We start from the raw sequence: 21,006 nt of genomic DNA on the forward strand, positions 1-21,006 counted from the left end.
CACTGTAAATAGAAAAAGAATAACTTATTAATTTTGAAATTATTCTTCTATCTAATATTATGCATTGGTTCTATAGGCTTTGTAGCTGAGCAGTTTCTAAATAACACAGCCACTCAACTGACATACCATGGATTATGTGAACTAACTTCAACGGTTCAGGAAGGAGAACTTTGTGTGTTCTTTCGGAATAATCATTTTAGCACCATGACCAAATACAAGGTATGATATAGAAATAGCTATTTAATCATTATCCTAAAACAAAAGAGCTTGATTTAGAGATGTCTTCTGATCTGCTTATAAAAGATTTTAGCATAATATTTCTTAACTATCAAATAATGAAGGTAATTATTAAATACTGTACTTAAGGATGGGATGGATTAACAATTGAAGTGTTACCTCAAATCACTTTTTTTTATTCTTTTTCACAGATCATTGCATTAAGAAATATTTTATTATTTTCTTTATAAGAAAATAAAAAGATAAACCCTAGAGACAGAACTAGGATGATGACTTTTTTTTTTTTTGAGATGGAGTTTTGCTCTTGTTGCCTAGACAGGAGTGCAATCGCACAATTTCGGCTCATAGCAACCTCCACCTCCTGAGTTCAAGCTATTCTCCTGCCTCAGCCTCCCGAGTAGCTGGGATTACAGGCATGTGCCATCACTCCTAGCTAATTTTGTATTTTTAGTAGAGACGGGGTTTTTCCATGTTGGTCAAGCTGATCTCGAACTCCTGACCTCAGGTGATCTGGCTGTCTCAGCCTCCCAAAGTGCTGGTATTATAGGCATGAACCACTGCACCCCGCCAGAACTAGGATAATGTCTAATGATGGAAGTTTATGTTTCAATGCTAAAGGAGTTTAAAATAAATAAATTTTTGTATTTATTTAGATGATTTGCCTTTATGATAATGTTTGCTATTATTAAAGTTTGATAACTTTAATGTGACCAGACAGTAAATTCTTTAATAATGTGTAGCTTTAAATTCTTCTTATAGTGCCATTTATGTCTCTGTGAAAAACATTTACTGATTTACCCTTTTTATCTCTTATATCCATCCTTTTTGTTTTTATAGCTATCAGTTCAGAAGTTTCTCAACTTATACCTAGATTTCTTCACTAGTACAGTAGAATACTGTTCTGATGCCATAGTAATACACCAAAAATGTTCAGTAGCACTTCATGCATAGGGGGTAAAAATACTAAAAATACAAGATACGTTCTATTCGCCAGCACTTTACTACAGCCAAAATGGTGTCTATTCACTGATAACCCTCCATCCCATACACACATTATACCTTCTCAATTCTGCACTTTACTGCCTTATCTCACTCCTTAATCCCTATTTGGGAAGCTCTTCTCATTCCTTTTTGCCTGTCCAAATTTCACCCATCCTTTAAGAAGCATTTCAAATACTAAGTCCTTAGTAAAGGTACTTCTACTCTCCTCAAACCAGTGATTCTAAACCCAAATTGTATGCTAAAACTATATGAGAAGCTTTTTTTAAAAATGCCAATACCCAGAACCTACCACCAGCTTCATTAAATGAGAATCTTTGGAGGTGGAATCTCAGCATCAATTTTCAGTGCTTTTCAGGTGATTTTAATGTGCAGCTAAGGAGGAGTACCATTGTCTAACCATCCTGTAGCTGTTATTGGCTACATCATCTTTTTTTTAGCCCTTATTGGTTAATACCCAGTTACCAGTTTTCTTCCCATGTAAATGTGTCATTTTTTTTTCCAAATGAAAGTAGCTTATTAAAGTCGTGAATTACATCTTCATATTTTCTTCAACATTTTAGTCGATGAATTACACAGAGTAGTATAAAATGATGATTTGTTTCCTTATGTAGGAATAACCTAAAGCCCTTGCTCTCCCGTTCCTGTCTTAGTTACAGCAACAGCTCATTTGTTTAATTTTAGCTAGATGTATGTCAGAAATGGGCCCAGAGTCATCCATACTCCTCAGAAATCTGAGGCCACAGGACCTCAAGATCAGAATTATTGCTACATGGTGAATACTGCTAAATTATTTTACTTCTTACTTAACCTTACCTTTCAAGTCTAGGATTTATTCACTTATTTAATGAATATTTACTGAGAATGTATCGTATCTGGGTGCTCACTAGTAGTGGGAGTATGCCATGAGCAAGGCAGCTATGGTTTCTGCCTATTGAGGACCTCCTAGTTTGACAAGGGGCAGATACTAAACAGTTACACAAATAATTATTCATATATTTCTATTGAGATATGTTTTGTTAATGATACTTACCACAAGCTGTGAATGCTTTTATCAGGACTTACACCTTAATTGCTTTTATCAGGACTTATAACTTAGGGAGTGTCAGGAAACACTTCTTTGAGAAGGTAACATTTAAAATGATACCTGAGGCCAGGCACAGTGGCTCATGGCTGTAATCCCAGCACTTAAGAAGGCCGAAGTGGGTGGATCACCTGAGGTCAGGAGTTCAAGACCAGCCTGGCCAACATGGTGAAACCCTGTCTCTACTAAAAATACAAAAATTAGTCAGGCATGCTGGTGGGCGCCTATAATCCCAGCTACTTTGGAGGCTGAATAAAAGGAATGAAGAAAGGCTAAATAGATAGGCAGGCACTAGATCTTGTAAAGTCTCAAGAGGAGAAATAGCCTTTGGTTCTTTTTCTTCTCTTTGGCTCAAGAGTGAGCAGAAATGAGATAGCTCAGTGAGGAAACAAAGTTTTTGGCTGTCATTGGTGATTGTTATGCAGCCTTCCAAATGCTTCCTTTTCTTTTGAAATGGTATCCCCTACCAGGAAGTCCTTTACTGGTCAGCTAGGTATTCTCAATCTTCTTACGTGGTTGGGGAAGTCTAAACTAAAAACACCTTTCTAAGAGATAATAGTAACTCAGGGAATGTGTGGAGTCTGCTATTTCTCTGCTTTTAAGTTTTTCTCAGTAAACTTTAGTCTATGACTAAATAGTATATCACTAGTGGTGTGTATCTTCCTGCTCCTTGCACATTAAGGTGCTTTGAACTTTGAGCCAAAAGTGAATGTGGGATTTAGTTAGGAGACTCTTGCAAGGAGCCAATTAAGTGACTTGGACTAGGATGGTAAAAGAATGGAGAGTAGACAGATTTCAAAGACATTTAGAAAATGTAATCAACCAGATTTGGTGATTGGGTGTGAAAAATAAAGAATGATTTCTGGGTTATGGATGTGGATGAATGGTGGGGAACTGTTTTTTGCTTGTTTGACACAGGGTCTCACTCTGTTGCCCAGGCGGGAGTGCAGTGGCATGATCACAGCTCACTGCAGCCTTGACCTCCCAGGCTCAATCGATCCTTCCACCTTAGCCTCCCAAGTAGCTGGGACTACAAGCTCACACCACCACTTCTGGCTAATTTTTGTGTTTTTAGTAGAGACAGGGTTTTGCCATGTTGCCTGGGCTGACCTCAAACTCCCAGTCTCAAGCAGTCCTCCCACATTGGCCTCCCAAAGTGTTTGGAATTACAGGCTTGAGCCATTGCACCTAGCTGTAACTGTTTATTGAAACAGAAGAGTAGAAGAGAAGGAAGATGTAAGATTAGCCTTGGGCTGTTAGAGCTGCTTTCTGAGGCGTCTCTCCAAGTGAAAATGTTGGATAAATTGTTCGATAGTGGAACAATTTTGGTGTACAGATAAAATATGGTATGAGAAAAAAAGAGAAGGCCTAGGACAGAGATGTGAGGCATGCCAACATTTAAGGATCAACCAGGGGAGTAAGAACTGGCAAAGCAGATTGAGAAACAAATAAGAGGAAAAATCTAAAGAATATGGGGGCTGGGCACAGTGGCCCATGCCTGTAATCCTAGTACTTTGGGAGGCCAAAGCAGGTGGATTGCCTAGTAATTTGGGAGTCCAAAGCGGGAGTTCAAGACCACCCTGGGCAACATGGTGAAACCCCATCTCTACTAAAATACAAAAAATTAGCCAGGTGTGGTGGTGGGCAGCTGTAGTACCAGCCACTTCGAAGGCTGAGGCAGGAGAATCGCTTGAACCTGGGAGGTGGTGGTGGCAGTGAGCGAGATCGCACCACTGCATTCCAGCCTGGGCCACAGAACAAGACTCTGTCTCAAAAAAAAAAAAAGAAAGAAAGAATGAATATGAATATAGGATCTTGGAAGGCAAGAGAGAAAGAGTGTTTCAAGAAGGATGGAAATGTCACTTGTTAACTGCTGTTAAGAAGATGGGCAAGGTAAGAATGCTGGAGATGGAGCTGATAGGAGTGGAGGTTGGGGTAAAGAATGATGGCAGCAGAAGAAACCCAATTTGAATTGGTTAAGAAATGATCAAGAAACGATTCGATTAATGGAAACTTGTGAAATGTTAAAACAACTTTAAAAAAATTAAGAAATGATTAGAATATCAGGGAATGGAAACAGATTGTAGGCAACTCTTTGTTTGTCTATAAGGGGGGCAGAGACATAATGACTTATAATATTAGTGAGGTACAGAACCCTGGGAGGGTTTTTTGGTTTTGCTTTGTTTTGTTTTGTTTTAGAGACAAGGTCTCCTTGTCTTGTCCCGGCTGGAGTATGGTGGCTATTCACAGATATGCTCATAGCACACTGCAGCCTTGCACTCCTGGGCTCAAACTGTCTTCCTGCCTCAGCCTCCTAAACACCTGGAACTACAGGCACGCCACCATGCCTGGCCTGTTTTTGTTTCTTAATATGAGATAGTTGGTCATGGTTAAATATTGTAATATTTAATAGAGAGAAAGGTTAAAGATTCAGGAGAGGTTGATAATTAATGTTAGAAGGCTCCTAAGGAGGTGAGAAAAAAGATAGAAAATTTATAAGTAAAGGAGATTGACCTTTGGTTGTATTTATTTTTTTGTATTTATTTTATTTTATTTTTTATTTATTTTACATTTTATTGAGACAGGGTTGGTCTCTGTTGCCTGGGCTGGAGTGCAGTGGCATGATTTCAGTTCACTGCAACCCTGATCTCTGGGGCTCAGGCAATTCTCCCACCTTAGTCTCACGAGTAGCTGGGACTGCAGGCACACACCACCATGCCTGGCTAATTTTTCTATTTTTTATAGAAACAGGATTTTACCATGTTGGCCAGGCTCATCTCAAACTCTTGGGCTCAAGCTATCTGCCTTCCAAAGTGCTAGGATTACAGGCGTGAGCCATGGGGCCTGGCCTGACCATTGATTTTTAAAAGGGACCTCTTCATTGTAAAGGAAAGAAGGAATAGATTATGAGTACAGCTATAGTTAAATTTGCACATCTTTTTTTGTAGATGGCAGGAAGTCGAAAATCTGTTGTTTGAATGCTTCAGTTTTCTCTATTACGTGAGAGGCAAGATTATCTACTGAGTAGTAGAGAGATGGTATGTTTCCAAATTTGAAGAAAAAATGTTTAAAATAGTCCTTGCAGCACATGAGAGAAAGCTTAGACTGTAGAAATCAAGATCACCAGGAAATGTTGAGGATGGTAATGATTAAATAAATATGCCACTTTGTGATTTTTCTACAAGAGTATTCATGACAGTATAGGCATGAAGTTAGCTGGGTTGTTGTTCTGTTTGAGGGTTTGTTAAGTGGGTGAAGCAAAGGATAGAAGAGCAAAGGAGTTTAGAGACAAGATAGTATTGTGGACATAATAATATTTCCGGATTTATAGAGATAAATTTTACATAGAGCAAATAAAACATTCTTCTCTATCATCTTATTCCTGTACAAGGAATAAATGGAACAGCTATCCTGGTGGCCAGTTACCAGGGAAAATGCCACTGTAACTCTAGTGACCAGCAAGCCAAAACAGTAACACTGTGGTTTTTATTGTTTGTTTGTTTGTTTTTTTTTTACTTTTTAATATGAAAAATTATAAGCTTACAGAAAAATGAGACTTACATTAACAAGTTTAACATTGTGCTCTTTTCATCTGTTTTTATACTTCACTTGAATACATTTCTGAACAAAAAAACTTAAAAAATTAGCCAGGCATGGTGGCTGTTGTCCCAATACACCTATCCCTGTTGTCCCAGCTCCTTGTGAGGCTGAGATGGGAGAATCATTTGAGCCCAGGAGGTCAAAGCTACAATGAGCTGTGATCATGCCATTGCACTCCAGCCTGGATGACAGAGCAAGACCTTGTTTCTAAAAAAAAAAAAAAAAAAAGGAAAAATTATAATAATCACCATGTTTTCCATATTTCTACTACTTACCACTGTGAACTCTTTCTCTTTGGAACATCTATCATATAAATACATTTTATCCCACAGAATTCAAGATATACTTTCAGGCCAGGCATGGTGGCTCATGCCTGTAATCTCAGCACTTTAGGAGGCCGAGGCAGGTGGATCACTTGAGTTCAGGAGTTCAAGACCAGCCTGACTAACATGGTGAAACCCCATCTCTTCTAAAAATACAAAAATTAGCCAGGCATACTGGTACGCCTGTAATGCCAGCTACTCAGGAGGCTGAGGCAGGAGAATCACTTGAAGTGGGGAGGCGGAGGTTGCAGTGAGCCAAGATCGTGCTACTGCACCCCAGCCTGGGAGACAGAGCAAGACTCCATCTCAAAAAAAAAAAAAAGATATACTTTCATCAAACAGTAAATTTATCATCTAGATAGAGTGCTTTTCTACCTGAGTGGTGTTTATAACTAGGGGCTTATCATAATAAATTGACAGTCTATAATAAACTGGCCATCAGACATAAATATCTATAATTCTGTTATTTTGTTAGTGGAGCTGTCTCTTTTTTTTTTTTTTTTTTTCCCGAAACACAGTTTTGTGCTGTCGCCCAGGCTGAAGTGCAGTGGTGCAATCTCGGCTCACCACAACCTCAGGCTGGTCTCGAACTCCTGACCCTGTGATCCGCCCACCTCAGCCTCCCAAAGTGCTGGTATTACAGGCGATAGCCACTGTGCCCGGCCTAGTGGGGCTACATTTTAAGGATTTTTTTTTTTAAGATGGAGTCTCACTCTGTTGCCCAGGCTGGAGTGCGTGGCACAGTGTCGGCTCACTGCAACCTCCACCTCCCAGGTTCAAGCAGTTCTGCTGCCTCAGCCTCCCAAGTAGTTGGGATTACAGGTGGGTGCCACCACTCCCAGCTAATTTTTTTTAGTAGAGATGGGTGCACCATATTGTCCAGACTGGTCTCAAATCCCTGACTTCAAGTGATCTCCCACATTGACCTCCCAAAGTCCTGGGATTACAGGCATGAGCTACTGAGCCCAGCCTAATTTTTATTAGGACTTTTCAGAGCGGATCTTTATGCTTCCAGGTATTCATGATTATATTGTATCATTAGCATATCAGGACCTAGGCAAACAGGAAAGTCCATGATGGCAGGACAAAAATGATTAGCGAGGAAGGGTCATCTCCAGTTTTTTTACTGGTTGTACCAATTTCCTTAGGAATTTACGAAACCCTATTTATGAAAATTTTTTTTGCTATTCATTTAATTTTTTTGAGTGTGTGTTAAGATCTTTTGTCATCCAAAGTGTAGAGGTATTTGAGCTGTGGAATTTTCTTTGATAAGAGGGGAAGGGAGGTATATGTGCTTTCTAGTTATTAATGGCATTGTTTAAGACTATATCTCTGTTCTAACTCCTGTCTGGTTTTGTTGTTTTTGGTTTTTTGTTTTTTTTTTGAGACAGAGTCTCACTCTTTTGCCCAGGCTGGAGTGCAGTGGCACAATCTTGGCTCACTGCAACCTCTGCCTCTCCAGTTCAAGTGATTCTTCTGCTTCAGCATCTTGAGTAGCTGGGATTACAGGCACCTGCCACCACATCTGGCTAATTTTTGTATTTTTAGTAGGAACGGGGTTTCCCGTGTTGGCCAGGCTGTTCTCAAACTCTTGACCTCAGGCAATCCAACCACCTCAGCCTTCCAAAGTTTGGGGATTACAGGTGTGAGCCACCCGCACCTGGCCTAGGGTTAGGTTTTTTAGTGACCCTCTATACACCAAAGTGGTGTTTAGAGGACCAGTAAGTGGGGTTTCAGTATACCGAACCATTGAAAAGTATATAGAAGTTTTAGAAACATGTATATACTTGTCAATGGACAAAGTATTCTCTGTTTATTAACTTCCTGATTTCATCTTTATCTATTTATTTTTAACACACTTGATTTTATCTTTTTTATTTTTTTTTTAGACAGTCTCACTCTGTCACCTAGGCTGGAGTGCAACGGCAGGATTTCAGCTTACTGCAACTTCCACCTCCCAGGTTCAAGCAGTTCTCGTGCCTCAGCCTCCCGAGTAGCTGGAATTACAAGTGTGTGCCACCATGCTCAGCTAATTTTTTGTGTTTTTAGTAGAGATGGGGTTTTGCCATGTTGCCTAACCTAGTCTCGAACTCCTGACCTCAGGCAATCTATCCACCTCAGCCTCCCAAAGTGCTAGGATTACAGGCATGAGCCACCATGTCTGGCCTTAACTTGATAGACTTTTGTAAGCCTTCTGCCATCATGGGGTCACAATGGATGTATTAAACTGACCCATTTTTTGTAAATATTATCTACCATCAACCTCATACTTCCAACTAATATAGTATAAACAATGATTTTTATTGCACAGAACATTCTCTCTGACCACAGATATTAATTGACTTGGAAAGTCCTCTTATCATTTCTAGTTTTGTGGTTTACTGTTGCTAAATTCTGGACAAATACCTCTGTGTTTCTTTCATTACTAACAAAGTCCATCTCTGTTAGTTATTACTTGTAATAACATCCTCCATGAACCTTTCATTAAACTTTTTATTCCTCACCAGTCCATTGGCAACAAATAGGAATACCCCTGATTTCTGCTATCATTTATATCACTTACTTCCTTGTACTTCTACCTGGTTTTCTACAATTAAACTGGGCAGATCATCTTTGCAAAATACACATTGACCTCACGATTTTATTTTTATTTTATTTTATTTTATTTATTTATTTTTGTGAGACAGTTTCATTCTGTCACCTGGGCTGGAGTGTAGTGGCGTGATCTTGGCTCACTGCAACCTCCGCCTCCTGGGTTCAAGAGATTCTCATGCCTCAGACTCCTGAGTAGCTGGGATTACAGGCGCACACTACCATATCCAGCTAATTTTTTGTATTTTCAGTAGAGACAGGGTTTCACCATGTTGGCCAGCCTGTGGTCTTGAACTCCTGACCTCAAGTGATCACCCATCTCGGCCTCCTAAAGTGCTGGGATTACAGGCGTGAGCCATTGCACCAAGCCATCCTCATGATTTTCTTATAAATAATTTTAATTTGGGGGTCCAGATACAGTGGCTTATGGCTGTAATCACAACACTTTGGGAGGCTCATGATTCTATGAAGATCTGTGCTTTTCTTTTTTTGAGATGGAGTTTCACTCTTGTTGCCAGCCTAGAGTGCAATGATGCAATCTCAGCTCACTGCAACCTCTTCCTGCCGGGTTCAAGCAGTTTTCCTGCTTCAGCCTCCCAAGTAGCTGGGATTACAGGTGCACGCCACCATGCCTGGCTAATTTTGTTTTTTTGTTTTTGAGACGGATCCTAGCTCTGTCGCCCAGGCCGGAGTGCGGTGGCGCAGTCTTGGCTCACTGCAACCTCTGTCTCCCGGGTTCAAGCAATTCTCCTGCCTCAGCCTGCCGAGTAGCTGTAATTACAGGCACCCGCTGCCACACCCAGCTAATTTTTGTATTTTTAGTAGAGACAGGGTTCTACCATGTTGGTCAGGCTGGTCTTGAACTCCTGACCTCGTGATCCGCCTGCCTTGGCCTCCCAAAGTACTGGGATTACAAGCGTGAGTCACCGCGCCCTGCCTTAAGATCTGTGCTTTCCCCCCCATTTTTTTAGACGAAGTTTCACTCACCCAGGCTGGAGTGCAGTGGCACAATCTTGGCTCACTGCAACCTCTGCCTCATAAGTTGAAGCAATTCTCCTGCCTCAGCCTCCCTAGTAGCTGGAATTACAGGCACATGCACTGTATCCTGCTAATTTTTTATATTTTTTAATAGAGATGGGGGTTTCACTATATTGGCCAGGCTGGTTTTGGACTCCCAATCTCAGGTAATCTGCCCACCTCGGCCTCCCAGAGTGCTAGGATTACAGGTGTGAGCCACCTCACCCAGCTGATCTGTGCTTTTCAACAGCATAACTAGATTGATTTCTAAGATTAGAGTGAGGAGACCGTAAGAGAGCAAGTGCTTTCAGGGCTATTCCAGTGGGTCTAGAAAGTGAGATGACTATTTATCCAGGCAGGAAATTTGAAGGCATAAAAATGGGTTGTAAATAAACCATTTCTGTCCTAGAAACAGACTCTTTTAAGTCAGTTTTGCTTCTCATATTATATATATTATCATGACTGTTGGATTCCTATCCTTACCTAATTCTATATCCTAGATCTTGTTATTCCATTTCATTTTAATGGCCCTCCTTCATCACCCTCTAAGAACTTCTTCTTGCTCTTAACTAAGATTACGTAGCCCCTGTCTAGATCACATAGCTTCTAGATCTTTGGTTCATAAAGTGATATCTGCATAGCTCTTTACCTATTACGCCTCCTTGGTTGTCCTTTTACCACATCAACTTTTATATTAATGTCATTGACTGTTTCCCCTACCTCTTGGTTTTAAATTACTGACATCTCTCTGAAGTATATTGAGTCCCAAGGTTTTTGAGGTTGGTTGTTTTGTTGTTATTTGTTTTTTTACTGTAAACTCAGCTAGTTGGCATGAGGTTGGTTTTGTTTGTTTTTTAACTTTATGTTTAGGGATTAGAAGTGAAAAGTGGAGGTACAGTTCTGGATAAACCAAATTAAAGAAATAAATTTATTTGTTCTATTTCCTCTTTTATAAGGCTCTAGTGGAAATTTTTTTCTATAGAATATTACACTTAAGTAACAATCCTTTAAATTTAGCTATTTTTAAAGCGGTTGATAATCAAAAATTGTCATTTTTTAAATTGAAAGGAGAAAGTGGGGAAATGTGGAAACTGGAATAAGGAAAGTGGTGGTTCCATAGTACAAGCAGAGAGATTCATCTTTTTCTCTTAAAAAGGAGACAGAAGCAGATAGACACAGAAACTCAGATCGATTTAGATGATACTCATGAGTACATCTTCTGTTTATGAATTTGATGCCTTGCACTATAGTAAGAATTTTATATTGATTTTCTCATTTTATCCTCACAATTCCTCTGTGAGGGGTGGATATTATTATTCTCACTTTATAGCTGAGAGAAGATTTAAAGACCCTAAGTAACTTGTCCAAGACCACTTAGCCTAGACACACTTCCAATCTGACATTCAAGTTCACTTTTAAGTTGACTTTCAAGTCAACAACTGTGCTTTACTGCCTCTCTGGGTGGATAAGAAAGTGCTTTGTGGATAAGACTACATTTGTTAAGTAGGAGTGAAGTTCATTTTTGAGCACTTAAAATACTTTAGAAACTCTCTTAGAAATGTATAAATTTTCAATGTTTTTTTTTTTTTTTGAGACAGTCTCATTCTGTCACCCAGGATGGAGTGCAGTGGCACTATCTCCACTCACTGCAACCTCCACCTCATAGGTTTAAGCAATTCTCCTACCTTAGCCTCTCAAGTAGTTGGGACTACAGGCGCGTGCCACCACGTCTGGCTAATTTTTTGTATTCTTAGTAGAGACTGGGTTTCAGCGTGTTGGCCAGGATGTTTTCAATCTGTTGACCCACCCAAAGTGCTGGGATTACAGGCGTGACTCACCGCACCCAGCCAAGTAATTTGTTTATTGGTGGTGGTTTTTTTTTTTTTTTTTGGTGGGGAGACAGAGTCTTGCTTGTTGCCCAGGCTGGAGTGCAGTGGCACAATCTTGGCTCACTGCAACCTCCACCTCATGGGCTCAGGTGATTCTCCTACCTCAGCCTCCCGAGTAGCTGAGACTACAGGCAGGCGCCACTACACCTGGCTAATTTTTTTGGTATTTTTAGTAGAGGCGGGGTTTCACCATATTGGCCAGGCAGATCTCAAACTCCTGACCTCAAGTGATACACCCACCTCAGCATCCCAAAGTGCTGGGATTACAGGTATGAGCCACCATACCCGGTCTAGAGGTGTTAAAGTAATTTGAATCCAAGTTAACCAAAAATATTCAGCCAGTGCTTTCCTCCATATTGGATTACAAAAGAACATTGAATGAAAATTTATTCTATCTAAAAATACCCTCATACATTAATTCTACATGGAGTAGTTACTTGTATTAACAACATACTGGCAATATCATCACAATTTGTAAATTGATAAAGTGGAATAAAACTTGTCAAATTTAGTAATATTTTATAAATTTGCAAATTGTGACAATATCGACATTTTATATAATATGCATTAATTTAAGAATGTAATGTATTGGTCGGGCACAGTGGCTCACATCTGTAATTCCAGCACTTTGGGAGGCCGTGGCAGCCAGATCACTTGAGGCCAGGAGTTCACGACCAGGCTGGCCAACGTGGCAAAACCTCATCTCTACTAAAAGTACAAAAATTAGCTGTGTGTGGCATCTCATGCCTGTAAGTGTGTGGTGCCCCACGCCCGACCCCTAACATATTTTTAATACCCAGCTTGAGTCTATCTTGTCCTATGATAATTTAAGAGAAAAACAAATATTCCTTTTCAGCTAATTTTCCACTGACTACATGTGACCCTTCTCTTTATACTTATCACAACTAATTTCAGCATATCATTTAATATTACATAATATCTCTGTTTTACAGTTTATATAGGTCATATATTACAATGGCTATTTTCCAACCATAATCTTATTAATAATTTTTCCCCAAATGATGCTTTAGGATGAGATTTATTCTCTCTTTTTTTAAAAACAGAGTCTTGCTCTGTCAGCCAGGCTTTAGTGCAGTTGAGTGATCTTGGCTTACTGGCTCTGCCTCCCAGGTTCAAGTGATTCTTGTGCCTCAGCCTCCCTAGTAGCTGGGACCATGCCCAGCGCTTGCCACCATGCCCAGCTAGCTTTGTATTTTTGGTAGAGATGGGGTTTCACTATGTTGGCCAGCGTGGTCTCGCTCTCTTGACCTTGCAGTCCTCTTGCACTCTAGATAACAGAGTGAGACTCCATCTCAAAAAAGAAAATATGGAATAAAGACTTAAATCCAAGACCTCAAACTATGAATTGACTAAAAGAAAACATTGGAAACACTTTCTAGGACATTGGAGTGAGCAAATATTTCTTGGGTAATGCCCCATGAGCATAGGCAATCAAAGTGAAAGAGGACAAATGGGACCATATCAAGTTAAAAAAAATTCTTTACAGCAAAGGATACATGCAACAAAGTGACCAGGCACGGTGGCTCACACCTGTAATCCTAGCACTTTGGGAGGCTGAGGCAGGTAGATTACCTGAGCTCAGGAGTTTGAGACCAGCCTGGCCAATATGGCAAAACCCCATCTCTACTAAAAATATAAAAATTAACCAGGCATAGTGGTATGCTCCTGTAGTTGCAGCTACTTGGGGGGCTGAGGCAGGAAAATTGCTTCAACCCAGGAGGCTGAGGCCTCAGTAAGCCAAGATCACAACACTGCACTCCTGGGCTATAGAGTGAGACCCTGCCTTAAAAAAAAAAAAGATTGAAGGTACAACCCACAAACAAAATGGGAGGAAACATTTGCATACTACCCATGTGACAAGGGATTAATCATCAGAATATATGAAGAGCTCAAACAGCTCTCTAGGGAAAAAAAAATCTCATAATCAAATTTAAAATGGGAAAACGATTTCAATAAACATTTCTCAAAAGAAGTCATGCAAATGGGGCTGGGCGTGCTGGCTCACACCTGTAATCCCAGCACCTTGGGAGGCCAAGGTGGGCAGATCACTTGAGGTCAGGAATTCGAGACCAGCCTGGCCAACATGGTGAAACCCCATCTCTACTAAAAATAGAAAAATTAGCCAGGTGTGGTGGTGGGCACCTGTAATCCCAGCTTCTCAAAAGCCTGAGACAGGAGACTCACTTGAACCTGGGAGATGGAGATTGCAGTGAGCCAAGATTGCACCACTGCACTTCCAGCTTGGCCAACAAAGTGAGACTCCATCTCAAAAAAAAAAAAAAAAAAAAAAGACATACAGATGGCAGACAGGTATCTGAAAAGGTGCTGAACATCACTGGTCATCTGAGAAATGCAAATCAAAAGTACTTTGAGATATTATCTCACCCCAGTTAAAATGTCTTTTTTCCAAAAGACAGACAATAACAAATGCTGGTGAGGAAGTGGAGAAAAGGGAACCCTCATACACTGTTGATAGGAATATAAATCAGTACAACCACTATGGAAAACAGTTAAGAAGTTCCTCAAAAAACTAGAAATAGAGCTGCCATACAATCCAGCATTCCTACTCCTAAGAATATAACTGAAAGAAAGGAAATCAGTGTATCAAAGAGGTATCTGCACTCCCATGTTTATTGCAGCACTATTTGCAATAGCCAAGATTTGGAAGTAAGCTGTGTCCATTGATAGACAAGTAGATAAAGAAAATATGGTATACATACACAGTGGAGTACTATTGAGCCATAAAACAGAATGAGATCCTGTCATTTGTAACAACATGGGTGGAACTGGAGGTCATTGTGTTAAGTGAGATAAGCCAGGCACAGAAAAGCACACTTTGCATCTTCTTGGTATTGGGAACTAGAAATTAGAACAATTGAACTCACAGAGATAGAGTAGAATGATGGTTACCAGAGGCTGGGATGGCTATTTGGAGGCAGGTGGGATGGATGGTTAATGGGTGTAAAAAAATATTTAGGCTGGTGTGATGGCTCACGCCTGTAATCCCAGCACTTTGGGAGGCCGAGGAGGGTGGATCATGAGGTCAAGAGATCGAGACCATCCTGGTCAACATGGTGAAACCCCGTCTCTACTAACAATACAAAAAATTAGCTGGGCATGGTGGCGCGTGCCTGTAATCCCAGCTACTCAGGAGGCTGAGGCAGGAGAATTGCCTGAACTCAGGAGGCAGAGGTTGTGGTGAGCCAAGATCACGCCATTGCACTCCAGCCTGGGTAACAAGAGCAAAACTCCGTCTCAGAAAAAAAAAAAAAATATATATATATATATATATATATATATATATATATGTATGTATGTATATTTAGAATGATTGAGACCTAGCTTTTGCTAACATAAGAGTGTAACTATAGTCAAAAATAATTTAATTGTACATTCTAAATAACTAAGATTGGAGGAGTAGGAGGAAACAAAAAAGAGTGTATAACCGGGCGTGGTGGCACATGCCTATAGTCCCAGCTACTAGGGAGGCTGAAGCAGGAGAATTACTTGAACCTGGGAGGCGGAGGTTGCAGTGAGCTGAGATTGCACCATTGCACTCCAGGCTGGGTGACAGAGTGAGACTCTGTCTCAAAAAACAGAAGTTAAAAAGTTAAAGAAAAAAAAAGTATAATTGCATTGTTTGTAACAAAAACTAAATGCTTTAGGGGATAGATACCACATTTACCCTCACATGATTATTATGCATTGCATGCCTGTATCAAAATACCTCATGTAACCCACAAATACATATACCTACTATGTATCCACAAAATATAAAATTTAAAAATATATATATTTATATGCACGCAGACTCAGTGGGATGTCAGGAAAATGCAATCAATACTGCGCAGTTTGGTGCTACAAAACAAGTACAGAACAGTCGCATTGTATCTCTATTACTGGTATACAACAGAAGTACAATGATACTACAGAACAGGTACAAAGTATTATTAGGGTATAAAACAAGAGCAGCTAATGGTACAGAGAAAGGAAAAACTGGTATGGATTGGATTAGTCATATAGGCATAATTGAAAAATAAAACAGGCGCCATAGTATCATTTTTTGTGACTGTAATGTATTTTTCAGGAACTTGTATTTTTCTATTTTGTGAAATAAGATTATAAACCCCCCAAAGCTGTTTATAAGTTATATATTAGCTGAGCATTCCAAGAGCTCTTATTTCTTGTTATAGTCTAGTATGTCAATTATAAACTATATTCAAAGCCGGGTGGATTTGAGGAAGTAAAATATCTACTTGGTCTATTTATTGTGTTGTACATATCTAAACAATAGAAATGTTTAATATATTCTGAAGATACAGATTATAAAACTTTCCTTAAATATTAACTAGTTTTGATCAATTTAACAGTCCTTTTTCTTTTATTACCTCTTATTAAGGGTCAACTGTATTTGTTGGTAACAGACCAGGGATTTCTCACTGAAGAAAAAGTTGTTTGGGAAAGCCTACACAACGTAGATGGTGATGGAAATTTCTGTGACTCAGAATTTCATCTTCGGCCTCCTTCGGATCCTGAAACTGTATACAAAGGACAACAAGATCAGATAGATCAGGTAAATTTGTATTGTCTTCTTTATAGTGCTTAAAATGAGCATTTTTTTTCAAATGTCAATTCAGTTTTCCAGAGTTTTTCAACTAAAGATTAATTCATCAATATACTTGTGAAATTTTCCTGGCACTTCCTGAATAGTTGGTGATCATTCTTTTTTTTTTTTTTTTTTTTTTTGAGACGGAGTTTCGCTCTTGTTACCCAGGCTGGAGTGCAATGGCGCGATCTTGGCTCACCGCAACCTCCGCCTCCTGGGTTCAGGCAATTCTCCTGCGTCAGCCTCCTGAGTAGCTGGGATTACAGGCACGTGCCACCATGCCCAGCTAATTTTTTGTATTGTTAGTAGAGACGGGGTTTCACCATGTTGACCAGGATGGTCTCGATCTCTTGACCTCGTGATCCACCCTCCTCGGCCTCCCAAAGTGTTGGGATTACAGGCGTGAGCCACCGCACCCGGCCAGTTGGTGATCATTCTACATGTACATTAATTACATACTTTGGTGCCGAAGGCCAGATCACACTGAACTGTGAAGGTCATGGTGAGAAGTCTGAATTTTATTGTAACTGCACTAGGGAGGCTATGTCAAGTATTAAACATGGAAGTGACGTGATCTTCTTTACCTTTTTGAAAGACTGATATTTGGAGAATACATAGTAAGGATACAGGTCTAAGCAGAGACGAACATTCCAAGCAAGAGCTGATGATGGCTTAGCCTTGGTGGGTAGAGATGAAGAGATGAGCACATATTTGAGCTGTATTTTGACTAGTTAGAAAAACTAGAGGAGAGAGAATCTGGAAGGTAGCATGTACTATATAAAGAATAGGTGGGTAATAGGGTAATAATGTACTGTATAAAGAATAGGTGGCTGGCCGGGCGCAGTGGCTCATGCCTATAATCCCAGCACTTTGGGAGGCCGAGGCGGGTGGATCACGAGGTCAAGAGATCGAGACCATCCTGGTCAACAAGGTGAAACCCCGTCTCTACTAAAAATACAAAAATTAGCTGGGCATGGTGGTGCGCGCCTGTAGTCCCAGCTACTTGGGAGGCTGAGGCAGGAGAATGGCTTGAACCCAGGAGGCGGAGGTTGCAGTGAGCCGAGATCGTGCCATTGCACTCCAGCCTGGGTAACAAGAGCGAAACTCCATTTCAAAAAAAAAAAGAATAGGTGGCCTAAGGTAAGGAGGAGTAGACATTTATAGCAAGAGATGTACTAGTGAATAGAACTTGCATTTAGAACTAAGACAGATGAGTTTTTTTGTTTTTTTTTAACAGGTGAGATTTTTGCCTACCATAAATGGGCAGGCTTGGCGTCACAGGTCTGTTTATTATTAGAAGTATGATGGTGATGTGGATTTTTCCCTGACTGACGCAGAAATATGGTCATATTAAACAGTTGGCATACATTTCACTCATAACAATTTAAGTGCACAAAGACTGTTCAGTTAGCCAGTGTTCAGTGAGGAGTTGTATTCCTGGCACTATAATTAGGTCCTAGAGCTACAAAGATAAATCATTCGAACCTGTCCTTGAAGATGCTATAGGGGAGGGAGATATTTGACTAACTCATGTTATATGTTAAGTTCTATAATGGCGATTTGAAGAGCAGGTGTAAGTACGTAAAACAATACTTAATTCAAACAAATGTGAATCTCTCTAGGACTTTTCTTCGAAAAACAGTTCTGACAGTCATTGTGCTTATTTTCCTTCAGAAGCTATACAAGGGTATTGTTTTTTAAATGTTAAGAAAAATGTGCAGGATTTTTCTAAGCTTTATATTATATATAAAAAAATATTGGGCCAGGTGCAGTGGCTCACAGCTGTAATCCCAACACTTTGGGAGGCCAAGGCAGGCGGATCATGTGAGGTCAGGAGTTAGAGACCAGCCTTGCCAACATGGTGAAACCCTGGCTCTACTAAAAATAGAAAAATTAGCTGGGCATGGTGGCACGTGCCTGTAACCCCAGGTATTCAGAAGGCTGAGGTAAGAGGATTGCTTGAACCCAGGAGGCACTATTTCACTCCAGCCTAGGTGACAGAGCTGGGCACATTGGCGCATTCCTGTAATCCCAGCTACTCAGGAGGCTAAGGCAGGAGAATCACTTGAACCCAGGAGGCAGAAGTTGCAGTGAGCTGAGATCATGCAATCGCACTCCATCCTGGGCACCAAAAGTGAAACTCTGTTTCAAAAAAAAAAAGAAAAAAACGTATTTTAGATGAATATTTAATAATCTTGGGAAATTCTTATTTTTAAAAACAGAAGACTTTTATGACACTAAATGGAAAAGAAAACAGATTATAATAGTTATAGAGGGTTGGTTTGAATTTGTATGTGAATGTAGAAAAAATAATAAACTACTGTTAACAGTAGTTATCCCTGTATAATGATATTATGGTGATTTAAACCTTGTTTATGGTTTTCAGTTTTGTCTGAATTGTCTGTAGGCATATGTTTCTTTTGTAAACAGGGGAACTTTTTTTTTTAATTCTTTAAACCAATTTACTTATTTATTTATTTATTTTTGAAACAGGGTCTCAGTCACCCAGGCTAGAGTGCAGTGGTATGAGCACAACTCACTGCAGCCTTGACTTTCTGGGCTCAAGCGATCCTCCCACCTCAGCCTCCCCGAGTTGCTGGGACCACAGGCATGGTCACCATGCCCAGCTGATTTTTTGTGTGTTTTTTGCAGAAATAGAGTTTTGCAATGTTGCTCAGGCTGCTCTCAAACTCCTGGGCTCAAGCAGCCTGCCTCCTTAGCCTTCCAGAGTGATGGGATTATAGGTGTGGGGAGCCTCCAAAAATATTTAAAACAATGATACAATCACTGAAATAAGTTAATAGCTCCCCAAGGGAAATAATTAGGAAGATAACTTTCATTTTAATATTTAAAATAAAATGTTTTTATTTTTTTATTTTTTATTAAGTTTTTTGAGACGGAATCTTGCTCTGTCGCCAGGCTGGAGTGCAGTGACGCAATCTCGGCTCACTGCACCCTCCGCCCCCTGGGTTCAAACGATTCTTCCGCCTCAGCCTCCCAAATAGCTGGGACCACATGCGTGTGCCACCACGCCCGACTAATTTTTTTGTATTTTTAGTAGAGATGGGGTTTCACCATGTTAGCCAGAATGGTATTGATCTCTTCACCTTGTGATCCACCTGCCTCGGCCTCCCAAAGTGCTGGGATTACAGGCATGAGCCACTGCGCCTGGCCCAAAACATTTTTATTTTATTATTTTGTTTTCTTTTTCTTTTTCTTTTTTTTCTTGAGACAGAGTTTTGCTCTTGTTGCCCAGGCTGGAGTACAATGGTGCAGTCTCGTCTCACAGCAACCTCCACCTCCCTGGTTCAAGCTATTCTCCTGCCTCAGCCTCCCGAGTAGCTGGGATTACAGGCATGCACCACCACATCTGGCTAATTTTGTATTTTTAGTAGAGATGAGGTTTCTCCATGTTGGTCAGGCTGATTGATCTCGAACTACCTAGCCTGAGGTGATCCATCTGCCTCGGCCTCCCAAAGTGCTGGGATTACAGGCATGAGCCACCATGCCCAGCCGCCTTTTTTTGTTTTTATTTTATTCATTTTTATAGACAGGGTCTATCTCTGTCACCCATGCTGGAGTGCAGTGAAGAGATCATAACTGACTGTAACCTAAAACTCCTGGGCTGAAGTGATCCTCCTGCCTCAGCCTTCCAAGTAGCTAGGACTACAGGTGCACACCACCATACCTAGCTGATTTTTAAACTTTTTTTTTGTAGAGACAGAGTCTTGCTATATTGCCCAGGCCTGGTATAAATTTTTAAAGCCACTCTTACAGCTTTATAGATAAAACATTTATATTTCCAGTCACTTGTTCTTGTATAAAATCTCATAGCTAATGATGATTATATTTTAATTTCTTAGGATTATCTTATGGCATTATCTCTACAACAAGAACAGCAGAGCCAAGAGATCAATTGGGAACAAATCCCAGAAGGAATCAGTGATTTGGAACTAGCAAAGAAACTTCAAGAGGAAGAGGACAGACGGGCTTCTCAATACTATCAGGAACAGGAACAAGCAGCAGCAGCTGCTGCTGCTGCTTCTACACAGGCTCAGGTAAAAACTAGTGTTCTGCTTCTTCAATGTGATGATCATGGCTGGATGCGGTAACTCACACCTGTAATCCCAGCACTTTGGGAGGCCTATGTAGATGGATTGCTTGAGGCCAGGAGTTTGAGACCAGACCGGCCAACATGGCAAAACTCCATCTCTGCTAAAAATACAAAAATTAGCCTGAATGGTGGGTTACACCTGTAATCCCAGCTACTCAGGAGGCTGAAGCAGGAGAATCAGTTAAACCTGGGAGGCAGAGGGTGCAGTGAACTGAGATTGTGCCACTGCACTCCATCCTAGGTGACAGAGCAAGACTCGAATGTCTCAAAAAAAAAAAAAGTAATGATCACTTTAGCAATAAATTTCTGCTTGAGATAAAAAAAATTTTAATTAGGTATTAACTCTTCAATTTTATTAGGATTTTAGAACCCATGGGTTTTATGACGTTGTCCTAAGTTAATATTGTCGTTGAGTAAAATTTTTTCTCCTGAGGTTCTGATTTTCAAATTTATTTTTAAAATTCATAATAGTCACAAAGCAAATAAGCCAATTTGGACAAAGTCCTTTCTATCAACTAGAGGAC

At 40.2% G+C, this 21,006-nt stretch overlaps 1 protein-coding gene across 2 annotated transcripts in view; it reads left to right on the plus strand.

Moving 5' to 3' along the window:
* Nucleotides 1–21,006, plus strand: part of MINDY2 (MINDY lysine 48 deubiquitinase 2) — a 90,837-nt gene that overhangs the window by 64,113 nt on the left and 5,718 nt on the right. For both annotated transcript variants that reach the window (XM_021666210.2, XM_064361347.1), the window contains exons 6-8: nt 77–219; nt 16,162–16,335; nt 20,232–20,426. In XM_021666210.2, coding sequence (XP_021521885.2) covers nt 77–219; nt 16,162–16,335; nt 20,232–20,426 — 512 coding nt within the window. The remainder of the gene's footprint in view (nt 1–76; nt 220–16,161; nt 16,336–20,231; nt 20,427–21,006) is intronic.

The sequence above is a fragment of the Aotus nancymaae genome, unplaced genomic scaffold, assembly GCF_030222135.1.
Source record: "Aotus nancymaae isolate 86718 unplaced genomic scaffold, 86718_ANA_hifiasm-v0.15.2.pri h1tg000041l, whole genome shotgun sequence".
NCBI classification, from domain to species: Eukaryota; Metazoa; Chordata; class Mammalia; order Primates; family Aotidae; genus Aotus; species Aotus nancymaae.